Below are 23,650 nucleotides of genomic sequence, written 5' to 3' on the forward strand. Positions count from 1 at the left end.
AATCTGTCCATAATCCTTTTTTTCCAAGATGTCTTCCTCTGTCCAGTGTCTTTGTTCTTTTGCCCATTTATTTTATTTTATTGGTCAGTCAGACATATGGCTTTTTTTTATTTGCAACTCTGCCTGTAAGACCAGCATCCTGGAATCACCTCTTCACTCTTGACATTGAGACTGGTGTTTTGATAGTACTTTTTAATGGAGCTCCCTGTTGAGGACCTGTGAGCCGTTTGTTTTTCAAACTAGACACTAATTTATTTGTCCTCTTGCTCAGTTGTGCACCGGGGCCTCCCATTCCTCTTTCTCTTCTGGTTGGAGCCAGTTTGCACTTTTCTGTGAAGGAAGTAGTACACAGTGTTGTATAAGATCTTCAGTTTCTTGGCAATTTCTCGCAAGGAATTGCCTTCATTTCTCAGAACTAGAATAGACTGATGAGTTTCAGAAGAAAGTTCTTTGTTTTTGTATTTTTGTTCAATTTGATGTTAAAAAAAGTGCCTTTGTTTAAAAAAACAAGGACATTTCTAAGTGACCGCAAAATTTAGAACGGTAGTGTACATACACACTTTAACACTTATAAACCCACATAAATGCAACAACACACCTTTAAAGCCTTGAATTGCATTATGTTTAGCTCACCTGAAACATTGACACTTGGCTTAAACTGCGTTTGCTGAGACATACACTGACCAAAGACATTGATTATATTGTCACCCATCATAGTTGCTGACAGTTGTATGCAGCACACACACAGAGCAGGACACACACAGCAAGACACACACACACACAGCAGGACACACACACAGCAGGACACACACACAGCAGGACAAACACACACACACAGAAAGACACAGACACAAGGACACACAAACAGCAGAACACACAAAAAGACAAACAGACACATTGCTGGAGAAACAAATAGCAGGGCAAACAAACAGCAGGACAAATAGACACCCAGCAGGACAAATAGACACCCAGCAGGACAAATAGACACCCAGCAGGACAAACAGACACCCAGCAGGACAAACAGACACACAGTAGGACACACAGTAGGACAAACAGACACACAGCAGGACAGCAGGACAAACAGACACACAGTAGGACACACAGTAGGACACAGACACACAACAGGACAAACAGACAGTAGGACACAGACACACAGCAGGACACACAGACAGCAGGACACATAGACATACGGCAGGACAAACAGACACACAGTAGGACACACAGTAGGACAAACAGACACACAGCAGGACAAACAGACACACAGTAGGACACACAGCAGGACACACAGACAGCAGGACACATAGACATACGGCAGGACAAACAGACAGACGGCAGGAAAAACAAACAGCAGGACAAACAGACACACAGCAGGACAGCAGGACAAACAGACACACAGTAGGACACACAGTAGGACACACAGTAGGACACACAGTTGGACACACAGTAGGACACAGACACAACAGGACAAACACATTCTCTATTTTACTCTCCTCGCTTTTCTTGATGTATTTTTTCCTTCTCATTCTTGTTTCCACCTTCCTTCCTGTCTCTCTCTTTTCTCCCTTTTGTTTGTTCCTTCTCCACCAGTAGGTTAGTGATGGTTTAGTAAAACGTATAATTTGTATTATTATACGTTTTATACTACTTGTATTGTTTCAAGATATGAAAATAAATTATATATAATTGTAGTCATTTAGCAGAGTGACTTACTCTTAATACATTCATGTTAGGATAGCTAAGAGGGACAATACTGAGCACAAATATGTTCACAAATATAATTTAATGTTACAAAAACTTTAAGAGGTAACTCATTTGATTAGTTGATTATTGACTGATTATTGATTGATGCTCTGAGGCATGACCCCACGCTGAGGCGTGACCCCACGCTGTCCCCAAGCTGAGGCGTGACCCCACGCTGTCCCCAAGCTGAGGCGTGACCCCACGCTGTCCCCAAGCTGAGGCGTGACCCCACGCTGACCCCACGTTGAGGCGTGACCCCATGCTGACCCCACGCTGCGGTAGTTTAAAACCCCTTCATGTAGTGGATTTAAAAATTCCTCACGGATAAGATAACTGGAAAAAGAAGAGTTGTTTGAGGGGGTAACATTCTTGTTTGCAAGAACATATTTCATATCATTGTTGATATTAGTGAAAATACACCTGTCAGAGGTCCCACAATAGTACACAACCTAACAAAAGCGACATGAAGACGGGGGAACATTCAAAGGAAATCAGGAATTGGGTTCTTCTAAAGCACCAATCAAGAGTAGGATTTAGGGACATTTCCAAGGCATTGACTGTCCCCCGGAGCACACTGAAGTCGAGTATTAAAAAATGAAGAAAATCAGTCAGTACTGCTTGAGAGTGATGATGAGGCAGAGACATGGTGAGGTTGAGAGATGTGAGTTATAGCTCAGTAAACTTACAGACTGGTGACAAACATGACCAAAAGAGTCGTCAAACCATTCGCTGACCCCTTGTGCCTTAAGGATGGGTTCATTAACTGTCATCCTGGAAGAGACCCTGTAATGAACCCTGTTTTGAAATCACTTAGACCCTTTCCTCTTGCCATCTTTATCCAGAATATATGTACTGTAATCAAAATATATGTACTGTAATCAAAATATATGTACTGTAATCAGAATATATGTACTGTAATCAAAATATATGTACTGTAATCAAAATATATGTACTGTAATCAGAATATATGTACTGTAATCAGAATATATGTACTGTAATCAAAATATATGTACTGTAATCAGAATATATGTACTGTAATCAAAATATATGTACTGCGATCAGAATATATGTACTGCGATCAGAATATATGTACTGTAATCAGAATATATGTACTGTAATCAGAATATATGTACTTTAATCTGGGCCTGCTCAGTATTGTATACATTCCACAGAGCATGTTGGGATGTTAATTGCTTAATTCATGCAGTACACCTTTATGGAGGCATCTGCTTTTGTTATGTTACTTCGCTCATTGATTCACGTTTTTCCTTTATTTTGTCACCCGTCAGTATGTGTGTGTCTCTCAGTTCGGCCTCCCTGCCTACAGGGTATGGACAGCATGATGACAAGCTAATGATAGCTCTCAGACAAGCCTAAGCACTTTAGAAGCAGCCTTTTTTGACAGACTGTGGAAATGCCTGTTTAGTGGCACTTCAAGCAGGACTCCCCTGACCCCTGTCACCATCCAGGGTGAGGAGGTGGATGTGGTAGAATCGTACCTGGGAGTGCACATAAACAATATATTAGCCTGGTCACACAGAGGCCCTCTACAAGAAAGGACAGAGCAGGCTGCAGTTCCCAAGGAAAACAAGCCCCCCCCACCATCAATCTGGTTTTGTGTTAAAAATGTATTTGTGTGCCCTTACAAATATACAGATATGATTTGATGGTCACAGTCCATATGTCTAAAGACTATAGTTCATTTGTCATCCAACAAGCAAATGAATCATCCCTGTGTTTGTGGCCTTTGTGCTAACTTTCCCTTGATGGTATGGTCCCTCTTAACATGGCTCACTCTCTCCCGATGACCAGGATCCCCTGATGTTCTGTGGGGTGAAGGAGGCCTGGACCCCCATGAAAGAAGCCATCCCCAGGCTGGAGATTCTGCAGACCAATGGGAGAATCCTTTTCATAGGAATCATTCTGAACTATGTTAAATGTCAACAAGTGGTGAGAAAGGCCCAGAGAGTCAGCCCAAACACACACACACACACACACTTATTGCTCCCCTCACACAAACACACACACACACATACCCAACCTTCGCCCCAGCCCCTCCCCATGTCCTTAACTAAATTTCCAGACTGGGAAGAGCTCTTACAGGAGTGTAGTTCTCTGCTAGCTCCAGTGGGTGGCGCTGTCCTAGCTGTCCCTGATAGTAATGTGTACCGGCTGAGAGTAACAGATCTTGCCTTTGACGCCTGCATTAACCTGGCCCGGTGGGAAACAGCGCTGGCCTATGGACTCAAGACTCTGGGGCCGTACAGGTAGGTGCTGGGGTTGGGGTGGGGGGGTGTGTGTGTATAGGTGCTGGGGTTAGGTGTGTGTAGGTGCTGGGGTTGGGGTGTGTGTCTTTGTGTGTGTGTGTAGGTGCTGGGGTTAGGTGTGTGTAGGTGCTGGGGTTGGGGTGCGTGTCTTTGTGTGTGTGGGTTGTTGCTGGTTGTTGGAGTGTGTGTCTTTGTGTGTGTAGGGGGTGGTGTTAGGTATATGTGGGTGGTGGGTTAGGTTCTGTCTTTGTGTGTGTGTGTGTGTGTGTGTGTGTGTGTGTGTAGGTGCTGGGATTGGGTGTGTGTATTTGTATGAGTGTGTTATCCTCATTGTCTTTCCTGCGTCACCTAGAATGGAAAAGTAATTTTGAGATAATGCATTCTAGGCTTGGGCCAACTGTTTCATCTGCAGCAGTGGAATAAGCAATACTAAGTAGCTAACAGGTTGGCAAAATGTGAGGCCTTAGCTATGCAAACAGCTAATTTATATTATCTAAATTTGAGTTTCACTTTCCTGCTAATGTGTTTTTGGAGAATAATTTCGCTTTTTTAAATTTCCTCTGTTATTTTGTTTTTGTTTTTTGTCACCACTATTTAATGTAGTTTTTTTTAGTTCATTGGCTTTAAGGAAATGAAGGCTAAAAATTTACTTTGATTAAGTTGAATTAATAATTTTCTAGCAGTGTTTGCCGGACCGCGGAGCCGGCCAAAAAGAGTGAATGTCTCTTACTGAATGACTGACTGACTGACTACCCCTTGTTAAATAATATACAGGTGCTGGTCATATAATTAGAATATCATCAAAAAGTTTATTTATTTCAGTAATTGCATTCAAAAAGTTAAACTTCATCTCATGTCTCATCTCATCTTCATCCGCTTATCAGTATCGGGTCGCAGGAGTAGTTAATGTAGGGTACAATGTGTCAGAATGTTGATTTATGGTCCTGGAGGGCGGGGCTTCCATATTTATGTGACAGGTGGGCGGGACATCCGGTTTGTAGGGGGGGACTTCCGGTATGACGTATGTTAGGGTGGGACTTCCTGTATGACGTGTGTACAGGCAGGACTTCAGGAGTGACGTACACATGTCCGGTGACTTTGTAATTTATAATTACATTGATGTGTCCGTGTTTGATGTTTTACAACGTCAGATGAGCAAAACAGACTAGTGTTATAACAGGTGGTTGTGTTTGATGATTAACAAATGGGCCTTAGGGTTCCGGAATGTTAAATTCCCAGGCAATAAATAAGTGTTGTGTCAGTGGTAAGCTGTTTGATGTTCAACAAATGGTGTTCGTCAGATCTAAAACCCCCAGTGTTTAATCTTCTGACAAGTGGTGCAACAGATGGCCCACAACCGGTAGTTGTTAACCTTTCATGTTTTATGGGTTGATTGGCATATTTAAATCACGCAGACATTGGTGATGACCCTGAAGCCCCGCCTTAAGCTAACACCAACCTCAACACAGCATAAAAACAGACAGACCGCCTGAGACTATCAAGCAGTCGGAAGAATTTACAAAACATGTCTCAAGAATACAACCAAGTGGTGATTGAAGAACCCAAGGCCGAGGACAGGCTGTGTGACACCTGGGATGACAACGCTGAAGCCTTCTATGGAACCCCTGACCCAGACAGCTCGATTCCACCAGAATACCCTGCAAGAAACTACCACTGGATTGACCGGATTGGTGATCAGCTAGGTCCTCTTAATCTGTCATACATTTCAAATGCTAACAAGAGTTATCATAAAATGGACAAACACCTTGTACCAAAAGTTTTAAAGATCAGCAAAGCAACAATGGGTATGATTCTGGAAAACGTTGTTGGGGCTATTCTACACAAAGCATGCATCGGATGTGAAGTGGACCACCGGAGCCAGACAAGACATTCATGTCTCGAACCGCCTGAGTATTTTTTTGAGGCCCATTATGATGACATTGTGGAGACAGTTTTAACACCGCAACTGAAACATGTGTTGGTCAAGGCTTTGAACACATCAGGTTTTCACGCACCGATGACTGATGTTCACGAGGCCGCTGAGAACTTTCTGCATGAGCTCAAGTTGGAGCCGAACATCACACAGAGACTGAGTGAGAACAGGTATGAATACATGGACAAATTTAATGAGGATGTTGTATGCGATGCAGCGGCGTCATGGTGTGATGAAAGCAAAGAGTCTGTTGTCTAAGGCCAGGGTAACTTCAGTTCTCAAGTTAACATGTATATAAACAAAGACTATGAGAAATCTGAATGTTTGTGTAACTTTTCTGAATATCTTGGTTGTGTAATTTCAAAAACTCAAATAAAATGATGTTATCTCAGTATTGCTCGGACACTCTACGATGCCTGAACAGGTTATGAAAAGTATTTACTACGACACAGCAAACCCTGGTGCTTATGTGGGTAGAGAGGGTTTGAAAAGAGCATATTTGGAAAAAACCGGGGAGATCCTAAAAAATGGTGAGGCCAATGACTGGCTGCTCGCCCAGGATGCATACACGCTACACAGGCCTGTAGCTATACATTTGAAAAGAAATAGTTATTGTCATGATATAAATTCACAATTTCAGCTGGATTTGGTTGACATGAGTGCTTACAGTGTGGAAAACGATAACATATAGCCTTAATTTATGTTAACATGCATAGATGTATTAAGCAAATACGCATGGATTTGCATGCTGAGAAATAAGTGCTATCGAGGTAAAGCGAGCATTTCAGTAATTCCATTCACTTTTTGAATGGAATTACTGAAATAAATAAACTTATTGATGATATTCTAATTATATGACCAGCACCTGTAGTGGTTAGAGACATGGACCTGCAACCAATAGGTCCCGCATTCGAATCTCATCAAAGTCAAAGCAAATTATGCATTAGGCTTTGTTCCAGATAGATAAAAACTTTGCTGGCTACCAGGTTCAGTAGCTGCATTATAGTAAGTTGAAAATAAAACCGTTCACGTTTATGTTGCGACTATTTCTATTGGATTTTCGAAGTACGCATCCATGCATGCATTTTGGGTCAGGATATGCAAACACTTCACTGGCTACAACCTTCAGTAGCTACATTACAGTAAGTATAAAATAAAACTGTTCATATTGCGACTAAAGGTATGCGTCCATGCATTATTTGGGGGCTAATATTGGCTAGTTAAAAAAAAATTGGGCAATAAAAGAGTAGGGGTTTCCACTATTCTGTCATCTTTTCACTTGACAAAAAAGTCAGTTATTGTCACCTATATTGATAGTTATTGTATCAATGTCATTCACGAATGAAAGCAAAATGAATGTTATTGCGCCATGAAATAGCTTTGGCTATGTTAGATTCAAGTAGTAAGTTAGATATTAGTAAGCCTCTTACTGGCTAATAAGCTGTTAAAACAGCCATTGGCAAAATCCATACATTTCATAGATGCTGTTTGTGGTGGAGGTAAACTTAATAAGAAACATTAGTCAGTTTAACACAATGCTTAATAGTGAAATATTCAAACGTGGTGTTCTGTTTATGTGTGACAAAGTGATCTAATGTTGAGATGTTATACCGACACATGTATGCACCGTGGTGTGGTGGTTAAAGATACAGCCACTCTTGTGGGAGACCTGGGTTTGAATCCAGGGCAACTACACTTATGCTTTTAATTGCGGGCCAGCAGAACTAGGCTTGCCTGGTTCCTTTTCTGGTTTTCTGTCATAGCGTGTCATCCGCTCCATTGTCCTTAGTTTACTGCTAAATGGACTGTTAACATCACTTCCTAATGTGTTATTCTAGTAGTTAAGCCTCATGACAACATTGTAGATAATGTTACCTAATGCCCATTGCTTAAAAAACTCTGTTGTTATTGTAGGAGCTGATTTTTGTCATAGCTCCAATAAAAAAGTTAATTCCGGTGACTAAATTATCTCCTATTTAATGAATGATCTTTTTAATTTTCTCTTTTTATTTGACTAGGTAGGAGTTAAAAAAATTTGGAACCCCTGTCTTAATCACTTATGTGGAGTGTTTTGGCTTGCTTTCTGTCTTGGCTAATGCTTTATAGACGCTACATCACCCATGAAAAATAGAATTACAACAGGAGACATCACCTTGACCAATCTTTGAGACGAACTGCATTGTGGGATTGTTGAGTTTGCGGATTGTTGACGTGCTGTACGCTACCTGCTGATACCTACCTGGCTACCTGCCAAACTTTTTCGAATTTACTCTATATAAACTAATTGGTCAAAATTCTATTTTAAGAGTTTTACCAACACAATATTTTTTATCTGTTGACCTCTTAACCAACTTTACTACACCGGGGCTCTTTTTGGACATAATTAACGGAACTACTCACCCCTGAACTCCCAAGGCTAAGTATCATTAAAATGCCTTATCACTGTAATTGTTGTAGCAATTATGCTAGTGTAGAAACAGAAAAAACTGCGTCAGTGCCACCAGGAAGGAACGATAGTGTTGTTAGCCCCCCGGCACAGATCCTGCAGCCGGGCAAGAACTTTCTCTTGGTCACTGGGAAGAAATGCCGTCGACCAGTTAAACCTGAATTGTTGTTAAATCCAACTGAGACTTTCAACAGGTTTTCCCCACTGGAGTCGGAGTCAAGGCCCGAGCCGTCTTCGGAGGGGAATGATCGGCAGGCATGTTCTACCGGTGGCCTTGAAAAACTAAAAATGTTAGTCATCGGCGATTCCATTACACGCAGTATTAGACTAAAGAATCAGCCGGCGATCGTACACTGTTTACCGGGGGGCAGAGCCACCGACGTAGCCGCAAATCAGGGGTTGGTGCTAGCGAAGTCTAAAACTGGCAAGTATAGAGAGTACAGAGATGTTGTTATTCACGTTGGCACCAACGACGTTAGAATGAAACAGTCAGAGGTTACGAAGCAGAACATAGCATCAGCGTGTAAACTAGCTAGAAAGATGTGTCGGCATCGAGTAATTGTCTCTGGCCCCCTCCCAGCTAGGGGTGGTGACGAGCTCTACAGCAGACTTGCGCAACTCAATCGCTGGCTGAAAACGGAGTTCTGCCCGTCGCAGGAGGTTGAGTTTGTAGATAACTGGCTTTCTTTTTGGGACTCTCCCAGAAATAGGGCCAGGCCTGATCTGCTGAGGAGCGACGGACTCCATCCTAGCTGGAGTGGTGCTCTTCTTTTATCTAGGAACATTGACAGGAGTCTCACTCCTATAGCCTTAACATGAGATAGGGTGCAGGTCAGGCTGCAGGCTGTTAGCCAGCCTGCTAGCATAGCAGGCTAGCAGGCTGCTAGGTCTGTCGATAGCATAGCCAGAGTAGTTAGTACAGCTTTACCTATTGCCACTGTCACTCGTTTCAGGCTGAGAAAAGTTAAACAAGGTAGTGCTCACAAAAACAACCTTATTAAGATAAAGCCTTCCTCCACCTCGGTCACAAATAAAAATGACTATCACCTTGCATCGCAAAATGGGACTCCCTTTCTCCAAAGGCAGTTGCAGTAAATTAATTAATCTCTGATCATAAACTAGATGTTATTGGTTTATGTGAAACGTGGCTAAAGCCTAATGAATTAATTGCCTTAAATGAGGCCTCTCCTCCTGGTTATACTAGTTATCATATCCCTCGTGCATCCCGAAAAGAGGGGGTGTTGCTAATATTTATGACAGTAAATATAAATTTACTATCAAACATATCACTGAGTTTTATTCTTTTGAAGTTTTACTCATGAAAGTTAACCAGGTCGATAAAATGTTTTACATAGCTACTATTTATAGGCCCCCCGGGCCATACACAATGTTCCTCAAAGAGTTTCCAGAATTCTTGTCCAACCCTCATGGCAGATAGTATTAAAATTTTTGGCGATTTCAATATTCATATGGAAAAGTCCAATGATCCTCTTCAAAAAGCCTTTGAAGCCATAATTGATTCAATGGGTTTTATCCAACATGTCTCAGGTCCAACACATTTCCCAAAATCCGGGATTATCGGATCACTGTCTTATTACATTTACTGTTAAAACAAGGAATCCACTTGCTCCGCAAACAATGAGTTTCAAAAGCCGTAATATAAATTCTCAGACTACAAATAAATTCCTTGATATTCTTACAAGTTCGCTCATTAACGACAGAGTAAATAAATCTGTAAAGGATCAAATCGATGATCTAAACTCAACACTGCAAAATACATTACACAGTTGCACCACTAAAAACAAAAGAAATACGCAACAAGAAACTTGCTCCCTGGTACACAGACAATTCTAGAGCACTTAAGCAAGCCTCCAGAAAATTGGATCGAAAGTGGCGCTCCACCAAGTTGGAAGTATTTAGACTAGCCTGGATAGACAGTACACTACAATAAAGAAAATCACTCACGTCTGCTCGATCAGCTTATTTCTCCAACCTGATTGAGGTGAACAAAAACAATCCAAAATTTCTCTTTGATACAGTTGCAAAGTTAACAAAAAAGCAAAGATTTAGTTGTAATGAATACATGAACTACTTTGATGAAAAGATCATCACCATTAGAAAACAAATAACTGACTCCTCCTTAAATAGTTATGGTCCTCAAAATCTCATTTGTCCTAAAAATGTCCTGAACCTCCCTGACCAGGTGTCAATGGGGACACTTGAATTTTTTGATACCGTATCGCTCGACACATTTACTAAATATGTAATGAGTTCTAAACCCACAAACTCTCAGCTAGACCCCATTCCAACAAAATTACTTAAGGAGCTATTTCCAGTGCTAGGTCAGCCAATGCTGAACATAATAAATTGCTCCCTTTCCTCCGGATTTGTACCAAACTCACAAAAAATTGAGGAAATTAAGCCACTTCTAAAAAAATCTAATCTGGATCCTGACATATTAAACAATTATAGGCCAATATCGAACCTCCCGTTCCTCTCAAAAATCGTAGATTTTTTTTTTCCCAACAACTGAATGCCTTCCTAAAGACAAATAACATTTATGAAATACTCCAGTCCGGTTTCAGGTCCCATCATAGTACTGAGACTGCACTCGTGAAGGTAACAAATAACCTTCTAATGGCCTCAGACAAAGGTTCAGCATCCGTCCTGTTGCTTCTTGATTTTAGTGCTGCTTTTGACACTATTGATCACTCCCTTCTCTTAGAGAGACTGGAAACCCATATTGGGCTACGTGGACATGGTCTAGCCTGGTTTAAATCTTATTTATCTGAAAGACATCAGTTTGTTAGTTTGGATGGCATATCCTCTGACAAGTCAAAGGTATGCTTTGGTGTTCCTCAAGGCTTGGTTCTGGGCCCATTATTGTTCTCCCTCTGGGCAATGTAATCCGAAATCACAATCTAAACTTTCATTGATATGCTGATGACTCACAGTTATATATTTCAATGAAGCATGGAGAAGCCCCTAAATTAGCTACTTTGGAAGCATGCGTTTCAGATATTAGGAAGTGGATGACAAAGAATTTCTTGCTCTTAAACTCAAGGAAAACAGAAATGCTTATTTTTAGGACCTAAGAAACAAAGAGCATTTTTAGCAGATCTCACTGTGAACCTCAACGGCTGCATGGTCGTATCCCAAAAAACTGTAAACCTTGGCGTTACCCTTGACCCTGACCGCTCCTTTGAAGAACATATTAAATATGTCTCAAGAGTTGCTTATTGTCATCTTCGAAAACTGATGCAGAAAAATGTATCCATGCTTTCGTTACTTCTAGACTAGATTATTGCAATGCTCTTCTCTCTGGTTATCCAGACAAATTAATAAACTTAAATTAGTGCTGCACACGGCTTCTAGAATCCTAACTAGAACAACATTTTTTGAACACATTACTCTTGTCCTAGCGTCCTTACACTGGCTGCCTGTTAGGGCTAGGGCTGATTTGAAGGTTTTACTCTTAACCTATAAATCAATACATGGACCTGCTCCTACTTACCTTGCTGAAATGATCCAGCCATACATACCTACACGTAACCTACGATCGCAAGATTCAGGCCTTTTAATTGTACCTAGAATTTCTAAACAAACAGCTGGCGGCAGGGCCTTTTCTCATAACGCTCCACTACTGTGGAATGATCTGCCAATTAAGGTTAGAAATGCAAACTCAGTGCAAACTTTCAAGTGTCTACTAAAAACTCATCTCTACAGCACGGTTTATAATTAGGTTTAGCCTGGCCTGGGGGCGTGAAGGTGACTAGTAGGCTTGATACTGTCCACCCTTGCTGTCTTGCCAGGTGGGCTCTCGTCGCCACTGGGATGCCCTCCCTCCAATGCCTTTCGGGGGAAGAGTCACTGGCTTGTTCTTGACTCTCTGTTGCACACTTGTGCAATTGGGCTGTACGCTGCTGGGAATACTCGGCCCTCATTTGGTGGGTGTCCCTTTGGTTGATGCCTGGCAATGTGGTTGGATTGATTTCCTGCCTGTTGGGCCCTGTCCGGGGCCTCGCCTGGGTAGGGCCACAGTGTCGCCGGACCCCCCCCCCGTCTCAGTTCCAAGGTGTTACGCTGCTATATTATTGTGCTGGGGGATATGAGGAATGCACTTTCTAACTTTTCCCAGTCTCCTCCAGTTTTAAATTTTAGGAGGAGATGAGGTCCTGGAGAGTAACTGGTTTGGGGGGCCCGTTGCTGTCCCTGTCCTTGTCCACCTGGTCATACTTTTGACCTAGTCTAGAATCAAATAGACTCTAGATTTAGCCCAGAGAAATATATTTATTATTCCAATTGGTCTCTTAATATCTCACCTGGCACAGCCAGAAGAGGACTGGTCACCCCTCTGAGCCTGGGTCCTCTCTAGGTTTCTTCCTAAATTTCGGCCTTGTTAGGGAGTGTTTCCTAGCCACTGAAATTCAACACTACTGTTGTTTGCTCCTTGGGGTTTAAGGCCGGGTGTCTCTGTAAAGCACTTTGTGACAACTGCTGTTGTAAAAAGGGCTTTATAAATAACTTTGATTGATTGAGTTGGCTGTTCATAGTCATGGAACGAACTGGAGATCATTTGGCTCATCTTGGGAGCATTGTGCTTGTCAACTGCTTGAGAAGGCAAGACTTGGTTGTGAAAAGGACAAAATGAATCCATATGTATGTTCCTTTTGGTATTAGGCTACTTCTATATATGCTTTCTCAGGGACATCTGGTCTCGTTTTCATTAATGAGTTGCAGTTTGAATTAAATCTTTGTGACATGGTTTGTCACAAAGTTTCACGGCAGATATCAGAATTAAACTCATCGTACTACTCATTATCCCTTTAAATGGAACTCAATTTGGAGTGAATCTGTTTCCTCTATGTTGGAGTGAATCTGTTTCCTCTATGTTGGAGTGAATCTGTTTCCTCTATGTTGGAGTGAATCTGTTTCCTCTATGTTGGAGTGAATCTGTTTCCTCTATGTTGGAGTGAATCTGTTTCCTCTATGTTGGAGTGAATCTGTTTCCTCTATGTTGGAGTGAATCTGTTTCCTCTATGTTGGAGTGAATCTGTTTCCTCTACGTTGGAGTGAATCTGTTTCCTCTACGTTGGAGTGAATCTGTTTCCTCTACGTTGGAGTGAAACTGTTTCCTCTACGTTGGAGTGAAACTGTTTCCTCAACGTTGGAGTGAAACTGTTTCCTCTACGTTGGAGTGAAACTGTTTCCTCTACGTTGGAGTGAAACTGTTTCCTCTACGTTGGAGTGAAACTGTTTCCTCTACGTTGGAGTGAAACTGTTTCCTCTACGTTGGAGTGAAACTGTTTCCTCTACGTTGGAGTGAAACTGTTTCCTCTACGTTGGAGTGAAACTGTTTCCTCTACGCTGGAGTGAATCTGTTTCCTCTACGCTGGAGTGAATCTGTTTCCTCTACGCTGGAGTGAATCTGTTTCCTCTACGCTGGAGTGAATCTGTTTCCTCTACGCTGGAGTGAATCTGTTTCCTCTACGCTGGAATGAATCTGTTTCCTCTACGTTGGAATGAAGCTGTTTCCTTTATCAGGAAGGAACCTGTTTCCTCTATTATGAGTGAAGATGCTGTGTGGAACAGGAGTTTTGCCTCAGGGTGAATCTGTGTATGTGTGTGGGAGACCATGACCTGTATGGACCAGCCCACTCTCAACCAATAATGTTTCAACCCTGCATAATGTAACCAATCTAATTCATCTGGGACTAGATGTTGCTGCTTTGAATTGACTGTGTGTACGTGTGTGTATGCGTGTTTGGGACTGTGAGAGTAAGAGTAATAGATTCAACGTGAAGTGTAGGATTCTGATGACTTTGCCCCTTACTGGATAAGGGCTCTGTCATGGGAATCTACCACAAACACACACACTGTGTATACCAACATCTCCACTGGAGAGACCCATAAAATCACTTCATCAATAACAGAGGAGGGTAGAGGGAGAGATGGTAGAATGTGGAGATAGAGATAAGAGGAGAGAGGAGAGAAAGAGGAGACGAGTGGGAGCAGCTGAAGAATAGAGAAATAACACTGATAACTTTTTAAATATTGAATAAATATGAACTGAAGTAGAAAGAGAAAGAATTACCCTTCACTTTTGTCTTCTGTTTTTTCATGAAACAGAAAAGGGAAAGACTCCTTTTTGATCTACATGTCAATTTCCACACACACTATCTGCAAAAAATGGCTAGGCTCCACTGATTTGTAATATTTTTCCTCTACCCCACAAAATATTTCCTCTCCCACACTCTTTCAATCTCTTTCTTTTTCTTTCTGTCCTTGTTTCTCTGAGCAACTCTGGAACCTGACGAGTATCCCTTTGGTTGGGATGAGATGATGAAAACCTTTGGTTCTGTGGTTATTAGGTGCTAGAAGGCTCTCAGTTTAAGAACTTCTGTCATTCTCCTTTATTCCAGCTTCTCTGGCTGCTAGACTGAGACACCTGAATGGTATATAACACTGTAATTGTTCTGCTGGTCTGCAGCGTAATCTCCCAGAAATCTCCTTAGAAGGAGTATGGTGTGAATGAAGAAACTAAATACAAATCAATAGAGATACATTAGAGTGGATGGGATTGTCTGCTCCCCCATAGAAGAAGAGATCACAATTCTCTGTAGTGATTTTCCAGTTAGCCTAATTTATTCCACAATGCTGGCAAGGAAATGGAATGTTGCATTTTTTAAACTGTTGATTTATTAGTTTTTTCTTTCTGACATCTCTTCCTCACTCATGCCTTCTGGCTATCTGCATCAGACTTACAAAATGTAATCAGATATTTCCATGTTCATTTCCGCATGGAGAAAACTTTAACAAAGTTATTTTAATTGCATTATTCCTCCACCTACCGAAATAAGTGAATGAATTTGAGTCTGGTATTTTGATAGGATCACCCACTTGGTAATGTAAGTAGATATTTCTAGAGGCTTAATTAATACAAGGTTAGTGTCGAGTGCTTAAACTTTGAACATCCACTTTAATACCATGATTCAAATTTAACTGCCTGATCCAGAATGATTAGCATAATTGTGAGGCGTGTTAATGAAGAGAAGCTATTGAACGTAGTGTTTACAGTTTTCCTAGTAATGTCAGTGATGTTTGCAATGTTTTGGATACAGTTCAGTGATAATGGGTTTTAAGCCTTGTATTTAAGGTTGTGTAAAATATAACAATGCTTTGTTTTTAAGGGATTGTCCATGATTAGGTAGCAAGAAACCAGGCAAGCCTAGTTCAGCCGGCCCGAAATAGAAAGTGTTGCCATCTCAAGATTCAAACCCGGGTCACCCATGTGAAAGCTTGTATCGTTAACTGCTACACCACAGAGCTGTACATTTGCTGGGTGTCAGTATAACCTCTTGTATCTATCCTGAACAAATCCTCTTTTGCCACTGGTTTTAATGGTTAATTGGCCATTTGTGAATGACATTGATACCGTTAAACTGAATAACGTTTCTTACTAAGTTTACCTTCACCACAAATAGCGCCTATTTGTGATGGAGTGATCTAGTGTTGGGATGTGCATGGGTAAGGCTCGTGCACATCCTGAGCACATGCCTCTTTGCTATATAGTTTCCTTTCCAGTTGACTTGTGCCCATGCGTCTTTACATCCAGTCACTCACTCCGATGGCCATGCATCATCCGTCTTTTACGTTCATCACTCACTCTGATGGCCCTGCATCATCCGTTGTTACCCTCTTCACTCTGATGGCCCAGCATCATCCGTCGTTACCCTCTTCACTCTGATGGCCCAGCATCATCCGTTGTTACCCTCGTCTTTCCGATGGCAATGCGTCATCCATCTTCCCCCCCTGTCACTCACTCCGATGGCCATGCATCATCCGTCTTTATGTTCATCACTCACTCCAATGGGCATATGTCATCCATCTTCCTGTCCAAGAAAGCTCTAAGCTGCATGCTCACAAAAACTCAAAGCTGCTATCACTGCCAAAGGCGCTTCTACAACGTACTGAATAAAGGATCTGAATACATATGCACATGAGATATCAATACCACAAATTTACCACAAAGTTCAGGGATCTGAATACCTTCCCAGTGGGCTGTTCATGGGTTGTGTGCATTTGATCTGAATACCTTCCCAGTGGGCTGTAGATGAGTTGTACATTTGATCTGAATACCTTCCCAGTGGACTGTAGATGAGTTGTCCATTTGATCTGAATACCTTCCCAGTGGGCTGTAGATGAGTTGTACATTTGATCTGAATACCTTCCCAGTGGACTGTAGATGAGTTGTCCATTTGATCTGAATACCTTCCCAGTGGGCTGGAGATTAGTTGTCCATTTGATCTGAATACCTTCTGTTGTGAGGTTATGACATACGACATAACTATAGAGTAATTGTTCCCCCTGCATTTTAACATCATCAAATATGGGAGAGTTATCAGGAACTATATTTATACTGTGTCTTGGTCATTTTGGAGTGTAGTCCATACACTGTACTATAGTCTATATGAAATCTAACTGTGTCTGGAATTAAGCTTGTATTGATCCAGTTTGTAACACAGTTGTTTTTGAAGTAAATACAGTATGTGTATTATTTTGTATTTTAGTCAAGAAATTATGGAAGTGAAATAAAAGCACAGGAACCGCAGACATAGGGGAGACCCAATGGTTCAGGGTGGGAGACCCTATGGTTCAGGGTGGGAGACCCTATGGTTCAGGGTGGGAGACCCTATGGTTCAGGGTGTGAGACCCTATGGTTCAGGGTGGGAGAACTTATGGTTCAGGGTGGGAGACCCTATGTTTCAGGGTGGGAGACCCTATGGTTCAGGGTGGGAGAACCTCTGGTTCAGGGTGGGAGACCCTATGGTTCAGGGTGGGAGAACCTCTGGTTCAGGATGGGAGACCCTATGGTTCAGGGTGGGAGAACTTATGGTTCAGGGTGGGAGAACTTATGGTTCAGGGTGGGAGAACTTATGGTTCAGGGTGGGAGACCCTATGGTTCAGGGTGGGAGAACTTATGGTTCAGGGTGGGAGAACTTATGGTTCAGGGTGGGAGAACCTATGGTTCAGGGTGGGAGAACCTATGGTTCAGGGTGGGAGAACTTATGGTTCAGGGTGGGAGAACTTATGGTTCAGGGTGGGAGAACCTATGGTTCAGGGTGGGTGTTTGTAAAAGCAATGTGTGCCTACTACTGATGTAAAAATTGTTTCATAAAATGAATTTGATTGATTGTGTTAACCACTCAACCAGTCCTCAGACCTGGTATTTAAGGAAGATTGTTTGAATGTATTTGTATGTGCAAGGTTTTGTGTCTGGGTGTGTTTATTAATAAATGCACAATGTCAAATGTTCATGAATATTCGAAAAGCCCAATTGTAGTTCAAACTAGTGATTGATGCCATTTGTTAAATTTTTAATATGACAGTTACAGGGCGAGTAACTCTACCAAACCAAAGACAGAGAAAAAACAAACACATACACACTTCTTCATTTGTCGTCCTGTCTTCCTAAAGCGAGAGATATGTGGAGAAGTGTGTTGGGAAGTCTTGTGTTTACTAACAAGAGTTTTCCAATGTGTCTGTGTGTGTGTCTTCCTGCATGTCTGTCTGTCAGACTGAGTGTAGTGTTATGTAGAGTGGATTGTACTGTAATATGTTGACTGACTGTAGTGTAATGTAGACTGCAGCCTTTGTGTAATGTTATGTAGAGTGGATTGTACTGTAAACTGTTGTGGTCATGAGGTTTCTGTTTTATCTGCGGGTACCTGTCCCCTGGGGAAAAGGAAGTTGTGGTCATGAGGTTTCTGTTTTATCTGCGGGTACCTGTCCCCTGGGGAAAAGGAAGTTGTGGTCATGAGGTTTCTGTTTTATCTACGGGTACCTGTCCCCTGGGGAAAAGGAAGTTGTGGTCATGAGGTTTCTGTTTTATCTGCGGGTAACTGTCCCCTGGGGAAAAGGAAGTTGTGGTCATGAGGTTTCTGTTTTATCTGCGGGTAACTGTCCCCTGGGGAAAAGGAAGTTGTGGTCATGAGGTTTCTGTTTTATCTGCGGGTAACTGTCCCCTGGGGAAAAGGAAGTTGTGGTCATGAGGTTTCTGGGCATATTCATGCATGTCTGTTCGTGTCAATCAAGCTGACAACATTAATAGCACTGAGCTAACAGTCTGTAGTGTATGGTGTTAATACTTTACCCATTATAATACTATGACAGATCTTCATGCCAAACGATATTCATAGAAGACGTTAATAATAGAGGCCAATGCCCACAGCTCTGCTTTTGAGAGACAGTGAGATGGAAGGGGTATTTTACTTACAGGGATGAATCCAGATTATTCTGTAAACCGGTAGATTGAGGGTCACAGTCCTCCTTACTGCAATTACTCACACACACACAGACACACACACACACACTTTGAGGGTCTTAAGAACAGAGGAGGGAGGAAGAGGGTGACAGGAACAGGATGCATAGATACTGTCCTCCATGAGGGTCTTTTACAGGTTTCTAGCACATTAACTTCCCCTTCCTGTTGTAGCAGGCCTGGCTGCAGGAGAGAGGGACCAAGGGGGCAGATGCTAAATGTAATGTACATTCACACAAAATACCAGAATCAGCGTAATGCTGAAGAATAAGAAGTGAACAGAACAGCAACAAACAATACAATACAACAAAATGAGATAAATGCCAATATCTATATTTTGATTACGATACCTATATTTAGATTATGATATCTATATTTAGATTACGATATCTACAGTTGTGCTCACGACTTTGCATACCCTGGCAGATATTGTGATCTTTGGGCATTGATTTTGGAAATATGACTGATCTTTTATTTATCATATCAAGCCATTTATTATCACATAGTTGTTTGGCTCTCTTTTAAATCATAATGATAACAGAAATCACCCAAATGGCCCTGATCAAAAGTTTACATACCCTTGAATGTTTGGCCTTGTTATAGAAACACAGGGTAACACACAGGTGAAAATGGCAATTAAAGGTTAATTTCTCATACTTCTGTCTTTTTAAATTGCAATTAGTGTCTGTGTACAGTATATATAGTCAATGAGTTTGTTAGCTCTCACGTGGATGCACTGAGCAGGCTAGATACTGAGGCATGGCGAACAGAAAAGAACTGTCAAAATTCCTGCATAACAAGGTAATGGAACTTTATAAAAATCGAAAAAGGATATCCAAAGCCTTGCAAATGCCAGTCAGTACTGTTCAATCACTTATTAAGAAGTGGAAAATTTGGGGATCTCTTGATACCAAGCCAAGGTCAGGTAGACCAAGAAAGATTTCAGCCAAAACTGCCAGAAGAATTGTTCGGTAAACAAAGAAAAACCCACAGGTAACATCAGGAGAAATACAGGCTGCTCTGGAATAAGACGGTGTGGTTGTTTCAAGGAGCACAATACGACGATACTTAAACAAAAAGCTGCATGGTCGAGTTGCCAGAAAGATGCCTTTACTGCACCAATAACACATAAAACCCTGGTTACAATATGCCTGACAACACCTTGACACGCCTCACAGCTTCTGGCACACTGTAATTTGGAGTGACGAGACCAAAATAGAGCTTTATGGTCACAACCATAAACGCTATGTTTGGAGAGGGGTCAACAAGGTCTATAGTGAACAGAATATCATCCCCACTGTGAAGCATGGTGGTGGCTCACTGATGTTTTGGGGGGTGTGAGCTCTGAAGGCACAGGGAATCTTGCGTAAATTGATGGCAAGATGAATGCAGCATGTTATCAGAAAATCCTGGAAAACAGTTTGCATTCTTCTGCACGAAAGCTGCGCATTGGACAATTGGACTTTCCAGCACGACAATGACCCTAAGCACAAGGCCAAGTTGACCCTCCAGTGGTTACAGCAGAAAAAGGTTCTGGAATGGCCATCACTGTCTCCTGACCTTAATATCATTGAGCCACTCTGGGGAGATCTCAAACGTGCGGTTCATGCGAGATGACCAAAGCCTTTGCATGAACTGGAGGCATTTTGCCAAGATGAATGGGCAGCTATACCACCTGGAAGAATTCGGGGCCTCATAGACAACTATTACAAAAGACTGAAGGCTGTCATTGATGCTAAAGGGGGCAATACACCGTATTAAGAACTAAGGGTATGCAGTTCATTTTTATCTTTGTTGTCATGTTTTGTTTTATGATTGTACAGTTCTGTTACAATCTGCATTTGAATGTGAATCCCATAAGAACTAAAAGATGTGTTTTTGCCTGCTCACTCATGTTTTTTTTTACAAATGGTACATATATTGCCAATTCTCCAAGGGTATGCAAACTTTTAAGCACAACTGTATATTTAGATTACGATATCAACATTTTGGTTACAATATCTATATTTAGATTACAATATCTATGTTTAGATTATGATATCTATATTTATTTCGATTACCAGTAAACAAACTAATTAGTATGAAGGTCCAAATAGAAAAACCACATAAGTCTGTTACAATTAGATGCATAGAAATTCAGTTGAGGTGTGACCCTCTCTCAAACCAATGAACCTTTGAAGAGAAACCTGGAAGCATTATGTTCCATGATGTCATTTATGTAATAAATCATGTGTAATGTATTTTTCACTGTTCTATATCTATGGAGATACAGCCATGAACTGTCTTAAGTACATTGGAATAATAGGCCTCCTACAAAAATGGAAAATCATCACACTCAGTACACTGTAGTTCACCAGTTGTGGTTTTGCACAATGCAATTTTGTCAATTAAATTCAAACTACCTAGCAACTACCCCTCTACACACACTCCCAAGACTACCTAGCACACCTCTACACACACTCCCAAGACTACCTAACACACCTCTACACACACTCCCAAGACTACCTAGCACACCTCTACACACACTCCCAAGACTACCTAGCACCCCTCTACACACACTCCCAAGACTACCTAGCACCCCTCTACACAAACTCCCAAGACTACCTAGCAACCCTCTACACACACTCCCAAGACTACCTAGTCCCCCTCTACACACATTCCCAAGACTACCTAACACACCTCTACACACACTCCCAAGACTACCTAGCACACCTCTACACACACTCCCAAGACTACCTAGCACACCTCTACACACACTCCCAAGACTACCTAGCACCCCTCTACACACACTCCCAAGACTACCTAGCACCCCTCTACACAAACTCCCAAGACTACCTAGCAACCCTCTACACACACTCCCAAGACTACCTAGTCCCCCTCTACACACATTCCCAAGACTACCTAGCACCCCTCTACACACACTCCCAAGACTACCTAGCACACCTCTACACACACTCCCAAGACTACCTAACACCCCTCTACACAAACTCCCAAGACTACCTAGCAACCCTCTACACACACTCCCAAGACTACCTAGCACCCCTCTACACTCACTCCCAAGACTACCTAGTCCCCCTCTACACACATTCCCAAGACTACCTAGCACCCCTCTACACACACTCCCAAGACTACCTAGCACACCTCTACACACACTCCCAAGACTACCTAGCACCCCTCTACACACACTCCCAAGACTACCTAGCACCCCTCTACACACACTCCCAAGACTACCTAGCACCCCTCTACACACACTCCCAAGACTACCTAGCACCCCTCTACACACACTCCCAAGACTACCTAGCACCCCTCTACACACACTCCCAAGACTACCTAGCACCCCTCTACACACACTCCCAAGACTACCTAGCACCCCTCTACACACACTCCCAAGACTACCTAGCACCCCTCTACACACACACCCAAGACTACCTAGCACCCCTCTACACACACTCCCAAGACTACCTAGCACCCCTCTGCACACACTCCCAAGACTACCTAGCACACCTCTACACACACTCCCAAGACTACCTAGCACCCCTCTACACACACTCCCAAGACTACCTAGCACCCCTCTACACACACTCCCAAGACTACCTAGCACCCCTCTACACACACTCCCAAGACTACCTAGCACCCCTCTACACACACTCCCAAGACTACCTAGCACCCCTCTACACACACTCCCAAGACTACCTAGCACCCCTCTACACAAACTCCCAAGACTACCTAGCAACCCTCTACACACACTCCCAAGACTACCTAGCACCCCTCTACACTCACTCCCAAGACTACCTAGTCCCCCTCTACACACATTCCCAAGACTACCTAGCACCCCTCTACACACACTCCCAAGACTACCTAGCACACCTCTACACACACTCCCAAGACTACCTAGCACCCCTCTACACACACTCCCAAGACTACCTAGCACCCCTCTACACACACTCCCAAGACTACCTAGCACCCCTCTACACACACTCCCAAGACTACCTAGCACCCCTCTACACACACTCCCAAGACTACCTAGCACCCCTCTACACACACTCCCAAGACTACCTAGCACCCCTCTACACACACTCCCAAGACTACCTAGCACCCCTCTACACACACTCCCAAGACTACCTAGCACCCCTCTACACACACTCCCAAGACTACCTAGCACCCCTCTACACTCACTCCCAAGACTACCTAGCACCCCTCTGCACACACTCCCAAGACTACCTAGCACCCCTCTACACTCACTCCCAAGACTACCTAGCACCCCTCTACACACACTCCCAAGACTACCTAGCACCCCTCTACACACACTCCCAAGACTACCTAGCACACCTCTACACACACTCCCAAGACTACCTAGCACCCCTCTGCACACACTCCCAAGACTACCTAGCACCCCTCTACACACACTCCCAAGACTACCTAGCACCCCTCTACACACACTCCCAAGACTACCTAGCACACCTCTACACACACTCCCAAGACTACCTAGCACCCCTCTACACACACTCCCAAGACTACCTAGCACCCCTCTACACTCACTCCCAAGACTACCTAGCACCCCTCTACACCACTAAAACTATATTAGGACTTAAAACAAAAACTGAACCTCTTTGCGGTTTTTATATTAGGACTATATATTTTATATTAGGACTATATATTTTATATTAGGACTATGTATTTTATATTAGGGCTAAAATTTCAATGACTATGTGTCCACCCCGCTTGGCTGTGTTGTAGTCATAAAACCCTTTAGACAGGAGTGGAAAAAAATAGACACCAAAAATAAGGATGCCAATGGAAGACCCAGGGAGGGAGAAGACCAGTGGAAGACCCAGGGAGGGAGAAGACCAGTGGAAGACCCAGGGAGGGAGAAGACCAATGGAAGACCCAGGGAGGGAGACGACCAGTGGAAGACCCAGGGAGGGAGACGACCAGTGGAAGAC

General features: G+C 42.6%; 1 protein-coding gene across 1 annotated transcript in view; it reads left to right on the plus strand.

Annotated features, from left to right (window-relative positions):
• smyd3 (SET and MYND domain containing 3) overlaps positions 1 to 23,650 on the plus strand; it is a 146,859-nt gene that overhangs the window by 112,889 nt on the left and 10,320 nt on the right. Inside the window, 2 exon segments of the mRNA NM_001303768.1 lie at positions 3,553 to 3,640; positions 3,824 to 4,007. Of these exon segments, the coding sequence (NP_001290697.1) occupies positions 3,553 to 3,640; positions 3,824 to 4,007 (272 nt within the window).

Source organism: Esox lucius, chromosome 15, assembly GCF_011004845.1.
Source record: "Esox lucius isolate fEsoLuc1 chromosome 15, fEsoLuc1.pri, whole genome shotgun sequence".
Lineage (NCBI taxonomy): Eukaryota > Metazoa > Chordata > Actinopteri > Esociformes > Esocidae > Esox > Esox lucius.